General features: G+C 36.0%; 1 protein-coding gene across 1 annotated transcript in view; it reads left to right on the plus strand.

Moving 5' to 3' along the window:
* LOC148944714 (cadherin-like and PC-esterase domain-containing protein 1) overlaps window positions 1-24,174 on the plus strand; it is a 139,983-nt gene that overhangs the window by 76,713 nt on the left and 39,096 nt on the right. The window contains exons 4-6 of the mRNA XM_089100005.1: window positions 3,248-3,346; window positions 11,381-11,465; window positions 14,734-14,877. Of these exons, the coding sequence (XP_088956131.1) occupies window positions 3,248-3,346; window positions 11,381-11,465; window positions 14,734-14,877 (328 nt within the window). The remainder of the gene's footprint in view (window positions 1-3,247; window positions 3,347-11,380; window positions 11,466-14,733; window positions 14,878-24,174) is intronic.

A 24,174-nucleotide genomic window follows, 5' to 3' on the forward strand; every position in this document is an offset into this window, starting at 1 on the left:
TTTCGGAAGTTGCAGAGTTATTGCACCTTAGTGCACAGTTTGTGATACAAAGTAAAATATTGACTCAAATTCGGTTAAAATTTTATATACCAAAATTAACAAAATATCTATAGGGTTTAAAATGGTAAAATAACTTTACAAGGATCAACATATTCTAAAGAAATAGCTCCCTCACTGTACATTTTGCTTACATATAGGGCCTATAATTTTCCCATGATACTCAAACTAAAAATGGACAAAAATTAGCTAAAAAATGGAAACATTTGTAACTTGAAACTAAAGATAACAATTACAACTTAAAACAAACAGAAACTTGCTTAAACATGACTCGTTCGCTCCCTCAAATCTTCGGCTTTGACGTTAAAGTTCAGCTTCAATGAAAGCACATTGGACTAAAACAGATATAGCCGATTGGTAATAGCAAGCGTTTTATTTATCTATTGCCTTTCAAAAAATTGACCCAAAAAATTTCACTGTTTACAACAAACATTGTTTAAAAGAAATGCTTTAATGGAAGTATTTATTGGTGAAATAAATGTAGTTAAAGGATAATAACAAGTGTTTCTCTTACTGGTTGCCTTTCAAAACATTTGAACTGAAACTTTGATTGTTTTAAGCTATGTCAAACAATAAGCTTTTCCATTCTCGTCGCATTGTTAAAATTACTTTTTTTTGCCATTCCGATTGCCCTTGTGTTTGGGCATTTGTCCGTGAAGCATTGGGGAGGGGGGAAATTCAAACTTTAGCGTAATGAGCGGCGGGCTGAAGAGGAGGCAGACCCTTCACATACGGGATAATGTATGTTCCCTTTCTGTTTTAATAATAAGTCAATCAATCAATTAATTTATTCAATCAATAGCTCAGCACAATGGTTGAGAAAGGGAAGCCCCCGTCATGTGTGGAATAATTTCTGTTTGTTGTAAATTTCAATGTTGCTCCTTACTTTCAGTTGAAACACCTTTTCTTTATTTAAAACTTGTAAAGAAAGAGATTTTTGAAGGAGACAGCTTCAAATTAAAAAAAAAATTTAGGCTCTAGATTAAATTATAATGAAGACATTACATAGAAAAATATTTACTTCGACAGTAATGAAACATAAAACACCATTTGAACAGTAGCGTTGTAAAGAAGCCTTGAATTCAAAATAGCATCAAGATAAACGAGGGATTACTGCCCAATAACTCCCTTTCAAAAATTGGGCTTTAAGTCCATTGGTTTATTCTTTTTACTTATTTTTTATAGGCCAATAATACTATACCTTATTTATAATATGAAAATAACACTGCCTTTTGAAGATTTGATCAAACAGTTCGTGGTAACGAACTGTAAGTAAGGAGCGACCAGGCTCAATGGTAACCGAAACTGTAGAAAACGGAATTTTGATACCAATAGATACATCAAAAGAATCAGATTTTAATGCTTATTTAAAGTATATAAGTTTCATCAAGTTTAGTCATACTTATCAAAAGTTACGCGCCTGAGATTATTTGGTTGATTTTCAAAAAAAGGGGGAAAGACCCCCTAAAAGTTATAGAACCTTAATGAAAATCACACCATCATATTCAGCGTATCAGAGAACCCTACTGCAGATGTTTCAAGCTCCTATCTACAAAAATGTGGAATTTTGCATTTTTTGCCAGAAGAAAGATCACGGATGCGTCTTTATTTATTTTTTTTTATTTTTTTTTTCTTCCCAAGGGTGATTGTATCGACCCAGCGGTCCTAGAACATCGTAGGAGGGCTCATTTGAACGTAAATTAAAAGGTCTAGTGCCCTTTTTAAGTAACCAAAAAAATAGAGGGCAACTAGGCCCTTTCCCACGCTCATTTTTTTCCCGAAGTCACCCGATCAAAATTTTGAGATAGCCATTTTGTTCAGCATGGTAAAAAATATGATAAGTATGTCTTTTAGGATGACTTAATCCTCCGAAGTCCTCGGGGGGAGGGCTGCAAATTATGAACTTTACCCAATGTTTACATATAGTATTGGTTATTGTTATTGGGGAGTATACAGACGTTTTCAAGGGTGATTTTGTTTGGTTGTGGGGAGGGATGAGTCGGGGGTTATGTGGGAGGATATTTTCATGAAGGAAGTTTTCATGGGGGGAGGGACATTGCTATGAAGGGTGCGCCGGATTTCCCAGCATTATTTAAAAAATTGATAAGAAATTATATATAAAAAAACAAGTTTTTCAACTGAAAGTAAGGAGCAACATCAAAACTTAAAACGTCAGAAAACATTACGTATGTAATTGGGTTCACCCCCTAGTCAATACCTCGCTCTTTAAGCCAAAGATTATTTAGTACTTTCATAAGAGCTATTTATTCTTATTAACGGCATTTGTGATTAAGGGGTCATTTTTAAAGAATTAGAACAAAATTCGAACTTTAGCTTAAAAAGCAAGGTATTGACTAGGGGGCAAACCCTCTAATATACGTATTAAAAATATGTGAATACAGAAGTTCGTTACGTAAGTTAATTCGTAAGTTACGTATATTTATTACAAATAAAAACGTTCGTAAATAAAATTAAACAAGTTTCGAGAAAGCCATTTAACCAAATAAAAGTAAAATTAGTATTCAAATTTTGTTTTAATTTTTCTTGTACGGTGATCCAAAAAAAAAACCTTCATTAAGTTAAAAACGTTCAAAAATTAAATAAAAAAACAAGCTTTTTTAATTGAAGTAAGAAGTGACATTAAAACTTAAAACGAACGTAAAATATTTCGTATATATAAGGGGCTGTCTCCTCCTCAACGCCTCGCTCTTTACTCTAAAGTTTGATTTTCTCACAACTCTATTTTTTTTAAACAATAAAAATCTTTAGCGTAAAGAGCGAGGCGTTGAGGAGGGGACAGCCCCTTTCATATACGGAATAATTTCTGTTCGTTTTAAGTTTTAACTTCGTTCCTTACTTTCAGTTAAAAAAACTTGTTTTTTTTATTTAATTGATTTTAAAGCCGTATTAAACTGTGACTTTGCGTCAAATAAATTTGCTTTGATGAATGAACTTTTATTATTCAACACTAATTGGAACAAAAAGAAGGACAACTTTTTGAGTCATAACACGTTCTGAATTTGAAATGGTTATTCTGTTTCTCTATGGTAGAATTTTCATTACCTGCAAAAAGTAAGAACACTTAACATTATAGAAATAAACACAGAAAAACATGTATGTAATTATCCTAGCTTATCTTAGCTTAGTATCCTAGCTTGGAGCATCCTAGCTTAGCTTTATGTATTCCTAGGAATGTCTCTTCTAAGGCCGAGGATATATTTTTGGTAGTGGGTGGTGTTCAGTGGCTCCATTCTGATCATCTAGAAATAATTAACACCTTCATTCAAAAGTAAGTAATTTTATGTATTCATAAAAAATTCTGGTACTTGCTTAGAATCCAGGGAACATGCGAGAAAGACCGCATATAGAATCTCAAAGATAAAAACAGGTTTTTGCTGACTAGTGAGGTATTGCTCCCTCTATGAAAAATATTTAAACTTTAGTTTTTTGGGGTTGAAGGGGCAAAAAAGGGTACCTAGGTTGGGTTATGTATTTAATATATGCTATGCTTTACCCCCAACCCCTAATGTACAAATATATAGCCCAAATTTGTTCATAAACTATTATATTTTCATCCAATTTTGTTTTATTTCACTAGCATTAACCAAACTTCACTTCTGACGTGTTACCCAGATACTAAACAAGTACCAAAATTCTCATCAGTGACTGTTCTGAATCAAAGGGATATGTAGACTTTATTTTTCCTTAAGAACATATGGTTTTTATTTGGAAAATTTTAAATTAAAATGGTATTAGTATTTAAAAGACAAAAAGTGATAATTTATTATGTAAGTTTGTATCCAGTAGGGGGAGGGGACTCAAATACTGCTACCCTTGTCATCTATATACCCCTTAAAGATTCCGAGTGGCTTTGGACTTAATGTGCTTAGTAAAGAGCCTCGTAAAGGCGGCTGAACCTCTGAATTTTTGAACTGAATCTACCTTACTCGTTGCTCTAAGCTAGTGATGGCAATCCTTCTGAACTCTGCGTCAAGGCCCTTTAATAATAACCATTCTGATAATATTGAGATTTAGTTGGCGCTAGTTTGAGCCAATCATATTTTCTTACAGTATTTTTCAGCCAATCAGAAAATTTTATGAAGAATCAGATTGGCTCAAATTAGCGCTAGTTAAGTCTTGGTATTAGTAAAGTCAAATTGTTAATGGACCTTATATAGTCCATATAGTCCATATAATGGACTCATATAGAGAATTTCGATAACTTTTTTAGGCTTTGCAGACTCGCATAATTGTAAGCAATAGCATCACTTAAGCAAAGGGACGCGGGCAACCCTTTTAGTATGAAAAGGCCAATTTACATTTGGGCAAAAATTAATAATAAGAATTAATATAATTATAAAGAGAGCACAACTAAAAAACAGTGACTGCTGTGCTGTCGAAGTTTGTCCGCAAATGAGCTTCAATGGACTTCAACTTTTTCTATGGGACTTCTATCTGCTCTATGTTTTAGGCCGTCTTCCATGAAGAAGATTAAATCCTTCGGCTGAATTTTAGCTAATTGATTGAGCTTGTCTATGGCTAATTTTTCAAGATTTAAATCCAAAACCAAAAAACAGTAAACATATATTTTGGAAACGCTGCTCAATTTCCACCTAAGTATATAAATACTCTGGACTCAGTTATTATTGTCAATTGGCGGATATAGGCTGGGGACACGTCCTTTCTAGATCTATTTATCCTTTTCTAGATTTAAAAAAAAATAGTTTTGGGTATTTTCATTGGTAAATCCATTTTTTGTATTTTATTGATAAAATCAAAAAAGACAACAAATTTGCCCCTCCCCCTAGATATTGAAAGTAAATTTTGCCCTTTACCCTAAATCCTCGTTCATTGACGCCACTGTCAATCTTACCGAATGTGAAGTGCTTGTGATAGGTTTGTATATCTCTAAATGGTTATTTCTTTATTGTATAAAAAAGTTCTATATTTACTTAGTATTTCAAGTTATTTGACTTGTATGGAGTGGTAAAGGCTACAATCAAAAGCTGTGTAAAGATCACCAGATGTGCATATGTGTTTAGAGTTGGGAATTCCTGTGAGTCACCGGTGAACCATGGGTTCAACTCCTGCACGAGCAGTGATTTTTTCAAGCAATTATTTGCTACTGGCAAAATCAAAATGATAAGATTGTTTGTGTGATTATTTTATCCAGTTATTTGATTTGGTACCTGGGCACTATATGGGCCTTTACAAGGAAGCCAGTCACGACAAACCCGTTTTTGACGGGTTAACGGCTATAGAGTAATACAATAATAGCTTGGTTTTCATTGCGTATGCGATATTTAAACTTTAGTTTTTTGGGGTTTAGTGGGGGAGGAGAAAAGGTACCTAGGTTAGGTTAGGTTACGTATTTAATATATGTTATGCTTTGCCCCCCACCCCCACCCCCTAATGTGAAAATATATAGCCCAAATTTCTTTATAAACTATTATATATTCATCCTATTTTATTTCATCAGCATTAACCAAACTTGACTTTTTAGAAAGGCCCATTTAATGCCCAAGTACCTTTGATTTGAAATAAATGATGGTAATATAACTAGGACCTATTTTATCCCAGTATTTTGTCCCACCCCATGGTTATTTGAGAAAATTTGATAGCAACATCAATAGTACAACCACTATGCTATTCATATCGTTGTCAATAATAACCCGGGTGCCAACTATTCTATTTCCCGGGTAATAGAAAAGTCGCTATTATAGCAGCTTCTTTATTACCCGGTGGTTGCCAAAATCGATTTGGAACAGATCTAATTCTATTAATTGTCTTTAAGATTTTTGCAGAGTGGAGACTGTCACTTTGACATAGGAACTAATTAGACTATCTAATTTCTAATCTGTTTCCAGCCTTTGTGACATATTGCAACAGAAGTGAAATATTTCTTCCTTCCATTCTCCTATCTCAAGGCAGTTTGCTGGAAGATTTATCTATCGATTGAATATTATATGGTTCAAAAGACATAATTTCTCTCTTAAAGAGTTATTAGGCAAAATTCCAGAACATTCAAAAGTGTTACTTTATCTACGGTGCCAATGTATTTCAGGCTATGAGTCTCAGTCTCCTAATTATTAATGAAGATAGCACGTGGTTATGATTTACGATCCCGGATTCAGAAAACGGCTGGTAAAGCTGACCTAGGTCATCGCTGGATAACTAATTTTCTTTCTGTGCGGGGGTGTACATTTTATAAATAGTTTGAAATAGAGTTGGTGGCCAGGTCAATTTTAATAGTTTTTTTTTTTTTTTAAATGGGGAAGCAGAAGCTGTGGCTGGTATTTTTCTACTGAATTTCTGAATCTGGACGCATTAAATATTTATTTCAGTAAATAGTGGTTTGATTTTCACTAGAAGTCGTGATTAGATTTATGAGGCTGCTGATCACAGAAGTGAAGCTAAGATTGCATTAACGAAGTCCATGATCGCTGTGGATTAAGAAGACCGCTGATAAATCTGACCTAGGTTATTCCTGGATAGCTGTTTTTTTCTTATTCAATGTTGTGCATTTTATAAATAGTTTGAAATAAAGCTGGTGACCATGGTCTTTCTAACAGTTTTATTTGGGGGTTGTTTTCTAAAAATCGGAGAAGGGGAATCTATGGATAATTTTCTCATGAAGAATTTTCAGATCCCAATACATTAAATACACATTTTGGAAATAGTGCCTGATTTTCACCCTAGCTGGTACTGAAAAATTTTCTGTGGTTCTTGGTTACAAATCTGAGGCTAGTATTGTTATAAAGTAGTCGACAATAATTGAATGACCACTTCTACCGTATGAGTCTCATCCAGCTGATTACTAATGAAAGTAGCTCATGGTTGTGGTTTTCGATTAAATAAAAAAACAAACAAGTTTTTTCAACTGAAAGTAAGAAGCAACATTAAAACTTAAAACGAAGATAAATTATTACGTACATTAGGGGATTGCCCCCTCTTCGATACCTCGGTCTTTGCACTAAAGCATGACTTTTTGTTCCAATTACTTAAGTATGATTCCTGGAACAAAGGGGCCCTTTAACTGGAATAATAAGCTTTTTTTAAGTTCTAAAAACCTGTCGCGTAGAGAACGATGTATTGAGGAGGGGGTGACCCCTTCATAAGCGTAATAATTTTTTTCATTTAAAATTTTAATGTTGCTCCTTACTTTTATTTAAAAAAAAAGTGATTTTTGTTATTTAATTTCTGATCGTTTTCTAATAGTGCCGGGAAATCCGGCTCCCCCTCCATGGAAATTTTCTTCCCGAACAAAATTTCTCCATGGAAATTTCCTTCCATGTAACCTCCCTCACCAGAAATCCGTCCGAAAAACATCTGTTTACTTCCCAATAACCAATACTGTGTGTAAAAATGAACAGAGTTCATGGCTTGCAGCCATTCTCCCAGAGACTGTAGGAAGTCAAGTCATCCTCAAAGTTACAGTTGTTAGATCTTTCGACTATGCTGAACAAAATGGTTATCTCAAAATTATGATCGGGTGACCTTGGGGAAAAGGGGGCATCGATGGGGGCTAGCTACCCTCCAATGTTTTTGGTCACTTAAAAAGGGTACTAAAACTTATGATTTCTAATCAAATGAGCCCTTTTCTCATCCTCTAGGACCACTGGTTCAATGCGATCCTCTCTGGAAAAGAAAATAACGAACACGCATCCGTGATCTTACTTCGAGAAAAAACACCTTTTTTTTAAAATAGGAGTTAAATCCTCTATGATCGGGTACTCTGATATGCTGAATCCGATGGTGTGATTTTCATTAAGATCACAACAGGTTTTAATTATTAATTTGTAAAACCAATACAAATTACCACAACTAGGCCTGGTATTGCCCCCCCCCTCCTTTTTCCACCCCAAGGTATATTGCTAAAGAGCTATAAGAAATTGACTAAAAACGAAATATATTTTATATGTGTTTTCTATTTTCATGATAAAATTAATAGATAACATACTATTCAACTTCCAAGAGTTTTTTTCTGTCTGTTTGTATTTTATAACCTATTTTTACAAATGCATTTAATGTTATAAATCTATATTATAAATCTAACTTCCATAATCTATTTTATAAAGATAGTAGGCCTACTAAAGGTATAACAACTTACTAAATTTTCATCAGTGGTTTCTGCCTTCTAAACCCATTTTTTTCAAACGTGAAGAAATTCAGTGGGCCAAAATTTAACTTTGAATCAAGTTATTTATTTATTTTTCAGTAATTTCAAATGAAACTGTTGCCATTTGGGTCTTAGAGGGGTGGTTGCACCATAGCTGTTTGTGTTTAAGAAAACTTTCCACGTGCTAATCTGCGACCATTAGTTATGTTTACTGTTTTAGAAATTTCTAATTTTGGCAATTTTTTTCTTCCTTTATGTCAATTCTTTTCAAATATATAGAAGAAATAATTGGTGAGACAGAACTTTCAATCTGGGTAAACTATTTATTTGCCAGTAAGTCAAACATACTACTCCATCATTTCAGATTAGGCTGAATCTTAGCCCTTGTTCCCTCCCAGAAATTTTCCCTCATGTAAAATCTCTCCTAAAAATTCTCGCCGGAAAAATTTCTTGCATGAAATCATCAGAATAGGCTTAATCCTAGCGCGTGTACCCTCTCCGGCAAGAGGAATTGAGAGTAGGGGTGTGTTAGTTTTCTTTTTCACTGTAACGAAGACCTGAAAATCAAACCCAATCTGCATCAAACCCTGCAAATTGAGGCTTGATGCTCGGGCTGAATCAGGAAGCACAAAAAAAATTGAATAATAAATACCAAAATCATACCATAAACCACTTATAACCATAAACCATTTATACGATAAACAAACCATTATTTTATGACGCCACAAACCATTACAAAGATTTCCCAGCTACGTTCGGTTTTTTTACTAGCAATATATAAATACATAATATAATAGGAATCTAATGAATAGGTGATATAATATTAAAACCTCACAGCACCAGAACTCCTCAAGTTTAAGCTTCCCCGTCGTCACCATTATAATTAGACTCCCATCCATTGTTCTATAAACATAAAGAGTGATAAAATATTGGATCACACTAATTGGAACCGTTCTATCACTCACCACTGTGCACAAATTTCTAGGCTATGTACTATGGAATGTGCAGGTCTTCTTTGTTTACGTGGAAGTGATATGTTTCATGCCGCCCCGTTTTCCTGTGTCGTTTCTTGTCACCCTTACCATTATATTTGACAATACTGCGAAAGTCATCAAGTTTGTTTTCGCAGCTTCTTATCTGCATGGGTTTTAATAATGTTCACTGCAAAATTTTTGAAGGAATTAAATCATAGTTATAGTCCTGTGACTATCTTGTCATATTAATGATTGTCATCATTCCTCTCAGAGCCATTACGAACCTATTAGGGACAGTAAAGTTGATGCTACGTTAAAGATGGAACATAGCCTGTAGTCTGTAAAAGGAGCTTAACCATATAGAAGACAAGAAATTCTCCGTACTTCCTATCGTTATAAAAAAAAAAAACGAAGGCATTACTCGAAGTTGTATTCAGATGGGGAGGCTCCTACCCTCCCCTGAATTCTCAGTTTTTGCTGGTTTCCGTATAATTCTTATGTTTTCTATATTATCCAGAAATTGCTCGCATTTCCTCCGATCTTTTATCCTCCCTTCCCCACCCTTTAGATATCTGGTCAGCCAAAATAAATTCCTCCTCGTGTTTCTTTTTTTTAAGTACATTAAGGACATTCTCTAATGATTTCCTCGAATAATAAATCCATGGGAGAAGTAACTGTCTTCGAACATTCACTCCCCCCTCCAACCAATCTCCAAAAAAAAAAAATACTTGACGTCTAGTTGGCCCTGACCAATACTTGCTAAACATTTCAACATGATACACCAAGCCTTTCGGGAGGGACTGAAAATAAGGTATTGCCGTACTTTGATAAAACATAGTGTCTTTGGATTTACCTCTACCTTCGTCCCTCAATTCAAAGTTAGGAGTTTACTTGGTTCCCCAAATACTCCTGGAAGTTTTAACTCGGTGGACTGAACCATTCCCGAACTATTGTAGGTAACGTATTTTGAAAACTCGAGAGAACGTTCTTTGGTTCACTCAGATATGCGTGTCGCCTCAGGTTTGTAACCATGGAAAACTTGGGGAAATGTTGGGCTAGCGAATAGTCCTGAAAGTCCCATTGATAATAAAACCAAAAATACCTGCCTTTTTTACTAAAACTAATGTTTGGACAGGTTTTGGGTCACTGCCCTTTTGGGGTACGTTAGGCTGGTTTGTCATAAAGGCCTGCACAATCGTCTTGTCCTTGCAAGCCTTTATTGCACTTTTGTAATGCCACATGTTCTGACGGTTTCTCCTTTCTGGATTATTCTGATTTAAGAGATAGAAGTACAATATGTTCAATGTTCTCTAAGTATGGAATATACCTTTTGAATCACCTTCCATGGATGAAGAACACGCGTATCTCAGAAAAATACTAAATAGTGGCCCTTTGGAGTTTTGAGTGGTTACCGACAGGATTAACCGATTCAAGTGCAGATTAGATCCGTACCACACTGTGTAAAGCGCTTTAGTACTCCACTAGTAACTGACTAAGTTTATTATTCAGTGTTGTCGGAATTATCTCTTTTCTTTTGTGTCTGCTGTTGTAAGTGGGATTGTTGTATTTTTTTCCCTTCTCCATCTTTGCAAATTTATTTATTCAATGATTGACAATAAAAATAACTCATTCATATTAACACAGATGAATCTTTCCTTTGATGGTGTTATTGCCTTTTGATTTCAACAGATTATTATTGTTTGAATTTAGTACGGACAAATTTCTCAAATTTAGAATTTCTCAAATTTGTCTCAAATTTCTCAAATTTTTGAAATTAGTTCTGGCATTGTCAAATTTCTCAAATTGGTTTCACTTATTTATTTTCTCGGTTCGATATGATACCACTGACAAAAATGGGACATATACCTCATAACATTAATAATTTTGAAACGACTCTAACAGAAAAATCTTAGAAATCCACGTTTTAAGGTATGAATGGAACTAGGGTGGGCCGGAAGGGCAAAAAATATTTTTATTTTTTAACGGTTTTATTATTTTATTTATAATGTTTATTTTTATTTTTAATGTCAAGTGCTTTAAAACAAGCCTATACAAGAAAAAGGAACCTTTTCAATTAAACAGCACTCCCTTGCATCTTTTTCTTAATGATAATCCTTATATCCTTATATCCTTATATCCTTATATAATCCTTATATCCTTAAAAAGTTTAATCTCTGATAAAAAAAAAATCGCTATCATATTTTGTTTTGCTTTTACTCTATTTTTCCAGATTTATCCCAAAAGCTGCAGTCATAATTAAATTATACGGAGCAGGGTTTCACATTGGAAATTTCAGTCGAAATTTTTTGATACAAGTAAGTACCATCATATTTATCATATCCATAGAGATAGTAAAAAGAGTAGAGATCGGATTTTGAAAACATTGCGTTCAGATTTTACTGTTAGCCGGAACTCAGGCTAAATTTTTTATCGATATTTTGTTGTAGTTGAAGAATCAGATACGAAAGACGTCAACTAGTGGAAATCTGGTTTAATCTCCTTTTTTAATCCCTTTTTTTAATCTCTATATGTTTATCAGTGTCATGAACATTTATTGGCACTCTTTCACTAAACGGACTCTTTTATCTAGTGTATATGGAAGATCAACTGAAGAGACGACGAAAAACCCGTTTTTACGGGATGATTCAAGACACCGCTGTAGAGAAATACAATGTATAACCTGGTTTTAATTGCGTATAAGATATTAAAAGTGTTGTTTTGGGGTTTTTTTGGAGGGAAAGGTACCTAGGTTAGGATAGGTTACGTATTTAATATATTCTATGCTTTGACCCCCACCCCTAATGTGCAAATATGTAGCCCAAGTTTCTTTATAAGCTATTATATAGTCATCATTTTTCGTTTTATTTCATTAGCATTAACCAAACTAGCACTATATAAAAGAGTCCGTTTAATAGAAGAGTACCCATTTATTTACTTTTAAAACCAACCTGTAAGATTCAGAAAATAAATTTATTATGATAAAAGGCCATTTAAATCGTTCGGAAGCCAATCTGACCGGGTTCATAAGACAAACAATTGGGAAAAAACATGGCTGGGTTTGATTTTAAGGGAAAAATCATATGGCCGAAAATTGCAAGAATTTTTCTTGGGATTCCAGAAATTCCAAGCTGAAAGTAATTGCTACCTCTAAAGGTCTTGCCTGATATGCTAATACTTATGAAATAATTTGTTAGTAAAAATATAGTTTTTCTGATGAAAGTAAAAAGTGAACTTGAAATTTAAAACAAAAAAATTGTTTCTTCACAGTTCATGAAAATATATCCAAAAATTATTTCAAATAAGCTGACTCAAGACATTTCCCCATATTTGTAAATTCTTAAAAACCAATAATTTACTGAAAACGAAGCTTGCGTAGGTTTTTTAGAGTTTTAAAGGCGTACAGCAAAATTTATTGATTTCACGCCAGATGAAAGACTATTGAGAGCCTTATAAATTAGACTTTTATTTTCTGCAGGATACTTGAGGATTTTCTGCTGCTGATCCTGTTTTCTTGCGTCACGTTTGTGTTTCCAGTAAAGTGCTAGTTTTTAATTAAACACACGTCCCTGGTCACTTTCTTGTTAAAAATATTTTCGTAAATAAGAACTATGAATTATGCCAAAAAATAGACACAAGCCTCAATATTTCCATTCAAATATTAGTATAAAAAGGTTCCTGGTAATACTTGCTTTTCACCTTCTGGGGAGCTCCATGATGGTGCTTGTAACCCCCCCCCCCCCAGTCATTACCTATTTTGTGCTAATAACACAAAAGTGGAGCTATCATCCCACAGCACCCGCATTCAAGCTAGTTTAAATGAAGGTTTACACATTACTGAAAACAATTCTGAATTTTCGAAGAGTATAATCTGGAAATGACATACGTACTCTGAATAATTCAAAAGGGATTATGGGCACTCGACCTTTCAAACTTTCAAATCCCCCCCCCCCCCCTCCCCGGAACGTAGTGAAAAGTAGTGTAATTTACTCAACTAACGCAATTTTGCGTTGATTAAACTTGCTCCTAACGCAAGTTTATCGAATCAACCTATTTTGCCCCCCCCCCTAAAAAGTCCTGGATCCACCCCTGTGGGGATATAAGTACATATGCTACGAGCTCTACATTTTATTCCTAGTAAATTTTCTATTAATTTGGATCTTTATTCCAATTCCTTGATACCTCCATTATCTTTATAACTCGCCTTTTCTTTTTTTTTTATCTCTTTCGAAGCAATGCTTCTCCCGACAAAATGTCCTACCTCTGTGAAAAAAATTACAATGTATGTGCCAATACCTAAATTTTTCTTGTAGCGGCTTTTATTCGGCAGCTTTATCTCTTATTGCTAACACGCTTAAATAAAACGACTAATATTGACCTGTTGCCTTCTTAGAGACCAATATTGACCTGTTGCCTTCTTAGAGACCAATATTGACCCAGGCAAGAGCACAGAAACTTACTTAAGTACGACAAGAGGGGCTAACAAGGGGGGTGGTTGCAAACTTTCCAAAAAAAAAAACACATGTAAAAACATAAGCCACAGATAATATTTAGTCTCTTAGGAAAGCCGTAAATTTTTTTGAATTTCAGAGGAGCACAGGCCTCACGGCCTTTTCCCGTCTGGCACAGGCCTGGCGGAAGACAATTTTTGTCTTACGAAGCAATGCCATCTCTGGAGAAGATTTATATCTTTTTTTTTTTGACTAAAAAATAAAGCCTTATCTGCAATGACTTTTTGAATGTGCGTCTTGCGCTTCTAATGACCAAGGAAACCAACCGCAAGTTCCCCAATGAATTCTGACACGGAAGATCCCACCTGGAGTTTTCCCTCCAATAATACAACCCTAATTTGTTCAAAAAATATTTTAGTATTCGGATAAACATGACACTTCCCGAACAAAAAAAAAGCTTTTCAAAGCCATTGTGCCTCTTCCGAAGGCACTTCGAACCTCTATCTCTGTCCCTCTCTCTGTCTCTGTCTGTCTGTCTCTCTCTCTCTCTCTCTCTCTCTCTCTCTCTCTCTCTCTCTCTCTCTCTCTCTCTCTCTCTCTCTCTCTCTCTCTCTCTCTCTCTCTCTCTCTTTTTTTTTTTTCTCAATATCCCTCTCTCTCTCTCTGTCTCACTATGAAAAACTGCAAATATTCTAAATCTTTTGTTAGGTTCTTGTTTTGGAATGAGTCACTACCACATGTCACAAAAAGCTAGTAATTTTCATTCTAGCACAGAATGGGGACAACTATTTTCTTATTCTAGCACAGAATAAGAAAATAGTTGCTCTGCAAGTTCACTTGAGGTCAAGCAGTGAAACCAACACAAAGCTCAAGCAATGAGAATTTTACTGAACCTAATAAAACTTCTACTACTTTCAACACTGCTTCAAATACCTTCTCCGCCATGCTAAGTATAAAAGACCTACAAGACAAACACAAAAAAAAAGAAAAGAAAACAAACTGTCAATGCCATTAGGCCGTTACCAGGTTTTTCATTTTCAAAAGTACCTTTATAAGTTGTTATTGTAAGTAGTTATAACAGAAAAGGATTTTTACTGCAGGATTTCGGCACGAATTATGAATTTGTCCTTTCTAGCACAGAACGAAGACGAGTGTTATGAATAATAACTTAAGACAAAAAGCAAAAGAAAATGGATTTCTGACCATCGATTCCTTCAGAATGACCACAGCAAGAAACAAAGAATTCTACTCAGGTCAATGTGCATGTCATTTTCATGAGGTTAGTTTAAGCTGAATTCACATGTTCACTTAACTAGACATCAATGTCTAGGTTAAGTCGTTTTTGACCAGATTCATTTTGTTTCCTTTTTTATAAGCCGTTCTGGTTGGTTCAAATTTATGTTATCTTGACCCTGATGTCAAGCTCGCCATCAGGGACGTACGCAGGAGGAGGAGGGCCGGAGCTATCATAACCTGAAAAATAAAATTTTCTTGAGTCCTGTGCAATTATTATCCAAGTTATATGTTAATTCTTTTTACATTTCCCCCCCCCCAAAAAAAAATAATCATTATTCGTGTTGCCCCAAAAATGCCTCCCTACATGCCTGCTACAGATATACGAAAACAGTATTTTACTTGTTTTCTTATTTTTTCATTTTGCATTTAATGCGTATCCAAGGGGGGGGGGGGGGGGGTTTCCCACTTTCCACTTTTTCCGGTACCCGCCTTCCCAAAATTTTTCTCCAAATCGCAGAACAGTAGCAAAAATACACGTAATGCATGTTAGTAGGGAGTTTTTTCTTATATCCCCCCCCCCCCAAAAAAAAAAGAATAAATAATGGACACGACCCTGCAAGGGTTGTCTGTAAAAAAATGAATTTTGACATAGTACGAGTATTCAGACCGCGGCTATGTTCTATTCTTTTATATCAACTGACAAGATTTAAAGTACTATCAATTGACAAGATTTAAGGGTTGGAACTTGGAATACGGCTTGTTTCTAAAAGGGGGAGGGGGTATGCTGTTCTAAATTTTCATTGAAGTGGAACATATATAATTTCACTTTGTTAAGCCATATCGGAGAATGCTTAGAGTGATTTATAATGTAATTGCGTTTGAATTTGAAACCTAGGAAGCACACGTAAAATTACTAATTTTTTGATGAATCCTAACTGGAAAGCAAAAAAAAAATTACTAAAATAGATTACTTTTAATAAAACCATGAACAGGAATGGCACCTATTTTTCAACTCTATGAAGTCTTGGTCTCCTCCCCCTCCTCTAAATAAATTATATGTGCATACCTGATTCCTGCACTTGCCACAGATAGGATTTGCAAAACGCTGCAGCATTTTGAGTCACTCAAATTCTGCTCGCTTTGCGTCTAAAATATGAAAAACAAAAAGAATATTAATTCTATCGTACGAAATTACCTCATTATTCATATATTTTTTTTTTCTCTTTCCCTAAAAATCCCTATGTACATGTCTGATTTCAGTATATTTATATACATCTCATTCTAAATTCTAATTATATTGCAGATGGAATTTGCAAAACGCCGCAGCACTGTGAGCCGTTCCAATTCCACTCGCTTGGGGTCTACTTTGTGAAAATATTACCCCAATCTATAATTAAAGAAAAAAAAATACCAATTCTATTTCACGGTATTAAGTCAATTTTTATCCCGGTGTCAAATTTCATAGTATCGTGGCACCCTCGATATTACCCCCACATAGTTTTAAACAATGCATAGGAGGTTTCGATAAGAGAATGCCGCTTTCCATATTCAAATTGCCTAGCAGGGAAGTCATGGTTTGTTTAGGAAATTATTCAACCGTGATCCGGGCAATGACAGAATTAGTTGAAGGCGGCGATGCGAAGACAGATGAGTGACAGCTTGGAAGGGCTTCATCTCCTAACGCAGCCAAATCCTTTTTGCATTGCTTGTGACAATGACGCAATGTCGAAAATAGGATTATATTGGTTTTTAATTTTGACTCGCACTGTAGCCTAAGATCTAGTTCATTTAAATCACAACGCGATATATACACCCAATAGTATTTATATTTTAACTAGCCAAAAGCATGTAGGATAACAGGGAAAAAAACGTACTGTGTACTACTTTACTGTATACGTACTTGTATACGTATTGTAAGCGCACTGTATACGTACTTGTATATGTATTGTATACTGTAACGTACTTGTATACTCTTTCGTAAGGATACACTGTCCTGTCAAATAGTTCGTGGTAACGAGCTGTAAGTAAGGAGTGACTCGGCTTATAAAGAATCGAAAACTCTAAAAGAAGGAATTTTGATAAAAAATGGATACATCAAAAGAATTTTCTTGTTATGCTGAATCCAAATACATAAAATGCGTTAAGTTTGGTGTTAGCCATCAAAAGCTACGAGACTGAGAAAATTCACCTGTTTTTCAAAAAATGGGCAAATACATCCAAAAGGTCAAAGAATGTTAATAAATATTATACCATCAGATTTAGGGTATCAGAAAACCCCACTGCAGAGATTTCCAGCTCCCATCTACAAAAAGGTGCGACTTAGTATTTATGGCAGAAGAAAGATCACGGATGTGCGTTTATTTGCTTTTTTTGTTCTTCCCGGGGGTGATTATGTCCAACCACTGGGCCTAGAATATCTAAAGATGATTCATTCAAACAGAAATTAAAAGTTCTAGTGCCCTTATCAAGTGACCAAAAATATTGGAGGTCAACTAGCCCCCTCCCACACTCCTTTTCTCCAAAATTGTCTGATCAAAACTTTGAGATACCAATTTTAGTCCAGCATAGTTAAAAGGTCCAATAACTTTGCATTTGGTGATAAAATGATCCCCCATAGCTCATGGGGAGTCATGGGAAACGTCTGTAAGTTATGAAATGTACCCATTGTTTATGTATAGTACTTGTTATTGGGAAGTATACAGACATTTTTCTGGTGAAGGGGTGAATTTTCTGCTAGGGGGATTTTACAAGTGGAGAATTTTCTGAGGGGAGTGAAATTTCCAAGGGGTTAGATTTCCAGAGGGAATTTGCACTGGGGGGATTTTCCAAATTCCTGTATGAAATTCTTTTTATTTGTCTTATTTTCTCTCTGCCGGCTTAATTTTACATGAGGAGATGTTAAGTAGAATTGTCAGGGGGAAATTTTGCAACGGCTTGGTATTGTTTAGAGAATTTTTTCAATGGGAGGGGGAATTTCCCACGGGAGAAATTGTCCATTGAGAATTTCCCGCGAACGGAATCAGTAGAGATGCCTCAGGAGGTCCGACCGGGAGTCCATATATGGGCATAGAACCACGTGGTTTATGGTTTTTGTCAGTGAGAATGAAAAAACAGGAATTTTGTCACATTTATGGATGTTTTCATGGATGGTTATGTGTGTTGGTCGATTTATTTGATGTTTTTCATGGATGTTTTATGGTTTTTGTCAGTGAGAATTTGAAAAACAGGAACTTTCTCACATTTATAGATGTTTTATTGGATTGTTATGTGTGTTTGTAGATTTATTTGGTGTTTGTCATGGATGTTTTATGGTTTTTGTCAGTGAGAATTTGAAAAACAGGAATCTTTTCACATTAATGGATGTTTTTATGGTTTTTGTCAGTGAGAATTTGAAAAACAGGAATTTTGTCACTTTTATGGATGTTTTTATGGTTTTTGTCAGTGAGAATTTGAAAAAACAGGAATTTTGTCACATTTATGGATGTTTTATGGTTTTTGTCAGTGAGAATTTGAAAAACAGGAATTTTGTCACTTTTATGGGTGTTTTTATGGTTTTTGTCAGTGAGAATTTGAAAAAACAGGAATTTTCTCACATTTATGTCTGTTTTCATGGATTTGTGAGTGTGAGTGTGTGGCTCTTTATGGGAGTGGCTCTTTAGTTTTATTTATTGAAAATTTAAGTGTAAATATTTGTAAATTTAAGAAATATTTTATTTTAAGAGGGGGGCATAGGGATGAGGGTATAGTTTTAAAATATAATCCAAATCTAGAAGGATGTCAAGGTGTCCAGCGGATTTGTTTTGAAACAGATCAAAAGTGTTTCAAGTATGCTTTCCTCATATCAGCATTTCAGCCTCTAGCAGACGACGCTACCAAGAAGAATTTAGATCACTGGGCTGTACACGGGAAGGACGGGTCTTATTTCCCCATTGTAGATTTCTCTTGCTTAGAAGGAAAATACCCAGTAACGCTAAGATCTATTGATATTTTTGAAAGGGCTAATGCCCATTTAAATATTGGCGTTACTGTGGTACAATACGAAACAGAATTTGAAGATGGGGCTCGTTCTAAAAAGAAGGGGGTGGTCTTCCCCGTAAGGGGCCCGTCAGTTGATTTGGATAAACACTGGGTTTGGTTGCTATATACACCACCTAGTCAACCGAATTCAATTGGTCATTTTAATCCGATTACCGACATTAGTAGAGCTCTGAGGGAGGGTAAGAATAGGGGGACACGTTTCTACTTTCCAAAATGCCTGTATAGATTTTGGACTGAACTAAAGTTGAGAAATCATATGAGACATTGTAAACAACACGGCTATTAGACATTGGAAACAGTTTCTGGAGATAGGGCCATTCTTCGCATTAAAAATTTCCAGAATACTCTCCTCCAGTGCAACAAAATATCTTTGAACTGTTAGGCTAAGCTAGTTGAGGTGAACGATCCACAATATCCGATCTGTATCAAAGAACAACAGGCTATTGCAGTGTCTTATGCTCATGCGCAAAGAGACAGTTCTAATACCATGCAGTTGTTAGAAATAGTTGAGACATTGGATGAGAACGAGTGTATGGTCAAGGCACTGACTAAACTGATTGGCACGGCTAATGGTGCTATTTCTTGTTTCGCATTATCCAATGGTGCTGTCTGCAGAGGATCGTCTCGCGATTAAAAATCAAAAAATATGTTGGGTTTGTAAGGGGGAGTTTGTAGAGGAGGATAAGGGAACTAAAGGGAAAAGAGGGGGGAGGGGGAAATTCAGAGACCATGATCACTTGTGGCAGGAAATATCATCGGGGGGTAGTAATTTTAGGGGGGTAGCATATCAATCACGTAATTTAAATGTTAGACAACCGTTTTTTATCCCTGTTTTCCCTCATAACTCAATGTAAGACTTAAAACTCATTTTACAAGCCCTGGCAGGTATGCACCGGGAGGGAGGGGGAGTAGATAGTCCATGGGTAAATTATTCATTTACCTATAACATTATTTCCAAATCGGCCGAGAAGTTATTGCTTCTCGAACTGAAATAGCAGGTAGTGGATAATGAACGTAAGTGCGGGAATAAAATTAGCTTTTTAGATTGTTTTAGTTTTTTTCCCAAGGCATTGAGTCAATTGATTCTAGTAGAGAAAAGTGACAATTTTTATGGCTTTTCCTTGCTTAAATAGCTCTTTCCAGACAGTGAAATGTATGACCTGTTGACCAGCAAAGGTGTATATGCATTTGATTATTACTGTTCTGGCGCTCACTTAAGCGAGGTGAAACTACCTCCAATTGAAACTTTTTACAATTCACTGACCAACAGTGAATTCGCAGCCGAGGATTATGAGTCTGCCAAGAAGGTGTGGGCCAAGGGGAAGTGTAAAAATAGGTGGGAATATTGTAGACTCTACTTGGCCAGTGACGTTCAAACTCTGTTGAATAAAATCTGTAAGAACACAGACCAAATCTATTCAGTCAGCAGGCTAGATATTGGCTATTACTTTTCTACACCCCATTTAGGGATGGATTTAATTTTAAAAATTAGTAGGGAGGAAATAGGCCTTATCCCTGACGTAGATCAACACCTTTTTGTAGAGCGTTCAATGAGCGGAGGGTATGTTTTTCACGGGGACCGCGTCTTGTCAACCGATCCGAGCGGACAAAGAACCGGTGTAAAGTCAAATGCAGTGTTCTTGGACATGACCTCGTTATACCCCTCGGCAATGTCCCACTACTATTTGCCGTGTGGGAACTATCAATGGCTTGAGAATCCTTGTGAGTTCCCCGACATTAACACCGTCAAAGACAATGGGCCACAAGGATGGTTCTTTGAAATTGACGGTCAAAGCCCGCTAGCACCTCACGACTCTGTCAAAGATTTTGTTTGTCCCTGTATCAATCGACCAGTGACCAGGGACTTGCTGAGCCCCTACAACCAATCACTAGGTGAGGATATGGGGATGCATTGGACCCCCTCTAAACAAAAACTGATTGCTGATTTAGACCCTAAAGAGAATATCGTTGTTCACCATGTACTTTTGCGCTGGATGGTGAACAATGGTTTCAAAATCACCAAAATACATAGGGTCCTGCAGTTCAATCAGAAACCTTACTTGAAAACGTTTATCGATACGTTTGTCGATAAACGCTCTAGGGCAAACTCAAAGGTAGAGAAGGAATTGTACAAGCTCATTCTAAATTCAGCGTTTGGCAAAATGTGTGAAAGCGTTCGTAATAGGTCTCGCTGTGACGTCTCGACTGACCCTCTAGAGTGTGCACGAATTATTGCCGATCCCAATTTTACATCATTCACGCGCATAGAGGCTGGCATGGTTCTTCTACACAGGAAAAAGCGAAATGTGGTACTGAACAAGAATATAGCAGGCGGCAGTTCAGTATTGGAAATTTCAAAAAAGCACATGTTGTCATTCTTTTACAATGTGGGCAAGGTGCAATGGCCACGGGAGGGGTAGGTTCAAGTTTACTATGGGGATACAGATTCTTTGCTGCAAAAGGTAAATGGGACTGAACATTTATTGGGTGATTTAGGAAATGGGGTACACATCATCTCGCAGATGGATTTCACCAACTGGAATCCATCCCTCTATCCCGAGTTGGTGAAACGTCAAGCCCCCAACCAACTATCAATGTTGAAATCCGAGACGGGGACTGATCTGATATCCAGGGGGTGTTCCCGGGTCCCAAAGTTTATTGCGTTGAAACACATTGTGGGGATGAAAAAAAGACATGTAAAGGGGTGCATGCACACTTTGTAAAGAGCAATTTCAACATGCGCGTGTACAGAGACTGTGTAGAAAGTAGCCAAGTGCCAAGAGCACAACTGCTTGCAATTTGCTCTCTACAGTATAGAAATTATACTGTGAGAGTGGAAAAAATGCAATGTTGTGTATATCTGACAAAGTCTATGTGCTCGAGAATGGTGTGAGTGTCCTGCCTCATGGCCACTATCGTATTTCAGACCGAGTTGAATGCATAGACTATCGTAATCAACTTGGTCTGGATATAAACTAACCTAACTAACCAACTAACCACCACCACTGACCCAACTAACCCAACCACTAACCTATAGCATTGACGACAACTTTTATTTTTCCATCGCGGGTCCCGGTGGGGTGGGGGACGCTTCCCAGGGCCACCGCCCGGGGGGGGCCACCAATCACTTTAATGTTCAACTGTGCTAGTTCCACGTGTATTTTGTTGTTGTACAAAAAGCGTTTTCTATTGTATAGAAAAGTGTTGTACAGAAAAGTGTTGTACAGAAAAGTGTTGTACAAAAAGTGCTGTAGATGGACAAAAGTGTTGTACAGAAAAGGGTTGTACAAAAAGTGCTGTAGATGGACAAAAGTGTTTAAAGACAAAAAGTGTTATCATTATTCATGTTGAAACAATAGAGTTATCATGTTTACTATGTGTTCATGTTGAACAGATATTTGTTTTCATATTGCCGTAATAAATGCTGTCATGAAATATTGTTTTTGTTGTTCTTGAATAGATAGATCTATGGGAAAATTACTACTTATTCATTGGACACGTATGATTTAAAGTTAGTTGTAGTCCGACTGTTGTCAACAGCATATATCAATTTAAAACACCATTTAGATAATTTTTGTTTGGGCCCTCAATGTCAGGGAAAACAACACTCTTAGCTAGAATAATTAAAAATTGCGATAAAATGTTTTTGGAAAAACCGAAAAAAATCTACTATTGCTATAGTATTTGGCAGGAGTCCTATGACCAAATAAAAGCTATTGCCACAACCATACCAATACAATTCATAAGAGGACTTGATGTTTTCAATAGTATTGAACCGAACTCGTGGCTGATTATTGATGATTTGGCTGAATCCATTGAACAGTTCTCACAGGAAATGCTGCAATTGTTCACTGTCCGATCTCATCATGAGCACATTTCCATAACCCTAGTTCTACACAATTTGTTTCATCAGAGCAAATGTATGTGAACCCTTTCTTTGAATTGTACTATCTATAGAGTCGTTCGTGATTCTAGCTCGCTAATAACTCTCAATAAACAGATATAACCAGGCGCCCCAAAATTTCTGTTGTCAGCGTACACTCAGGCGACAAGCAAACCCTACGGTTACATTTTGCTGGATCTTAATCAGAGCACGCCCGAGGATTTTCGTATAGTCATCGACATTTTTGACAACAAAATTACAGTATATCTTCCGGTGAACAGTAGAAAAGTCTATTAGTTGCCATTATAACATTGAAGAAACTACACGAACAACGGCATTTATTTTCCGTTTTAAGCACTTCAAAACCCATGCTTAGGAAGGCCATACTTAAACATGGTGTCGACAATGATTTCATTAATCTAATATCTGAACTTTGTTTAAATTTAACTGAGGGCAATGTTCAACTGGCAGAAGGTGTTAGACAACAAACAAAGCAACATCGATCCACTGTCGGTGCCTTGGCTTGTAAATATGTGGGAAACAAATTTAAAAGGAAACGGCTCCTTCAAGATGGTGGTAGCTTTTTAACACTTTTACTGTCAACAGTTGCTGCACTTGTAAACAGTTTTCTCTAGAGAATGGCAAAACCCTATAAATTGACACCATATGAACTTGTCCTCTTGCCCGTCGAACATTTTGAAGACAATCTAAGAAAATTCATTAATGACGAGAATATTACCGATGAAAAAAAACTGCTTTTACTTCAAGATGCATTGCGACGTGTAGACAATCATAAACTACATCGTGAGAGACCCACCGCCGATTTCTCTAAACAGGAAATATCTCTTCAAGATTCTGCACAATCAAAGGAGAAGGACTTGAATTCAATTGTATTGAAAATTGGAAACCTATTGCCCCTGTCATATCGGGAACAGAGTAAAAGAGTATTATCTTATCTCGTGTTGGAAACTGGTGATCAAGTTCAAGTCGACAGCACCGGCAAACGAATTATAATTCAAGGGAAAAGTTTTAATCTCGTTGATTTAAAATTGTGATATGGTAACGAATCATAAAGGACTTTTATCCTTTGACAATAGTTTATGCTCCTTTCCAAGTGTACAAAATTTTCCCGAAAGTCTTATTGTCAATAACAAAATTCTAAAGATACTAAGAGAATATAGTCCACCTACAAAATCAATACCATTAGAAAAAGAAGAAGATTCAAGGGTTGAAAACACTAGAAGTACTTATTTTATAACACCTATGGCTGGTAGTCAAAAGCGAAGACGAATTGATTTACCCTCCAGTGTGCAAAAGGGGAGTGGACATTACACTACGTGTTTACGTTCAGAATGGATGAATTTCTGAAAGGTGTCTATGAAAATATTGGTGAAGCGGGAAGTTTAAGTTCTCCCAAAA

This window comes from Artemia sp. Qi Xiang Cuo, chromosome 14, assembly GCF_049724085.1.
Source record: "Artemia sp. Qi Xiang Cuo chromosome 14, ASM4972408v1, whole genome shotgun sequence".
In the NCBI taxonomy this organism is placed as follows: domain Eukaryota; kingdom Metazoa; phylum Arthropoda; class Branchiopoda; order Anostraca; family Artemiidae; genus Artemia; species Artemia sp. Qi Xiang Cuo.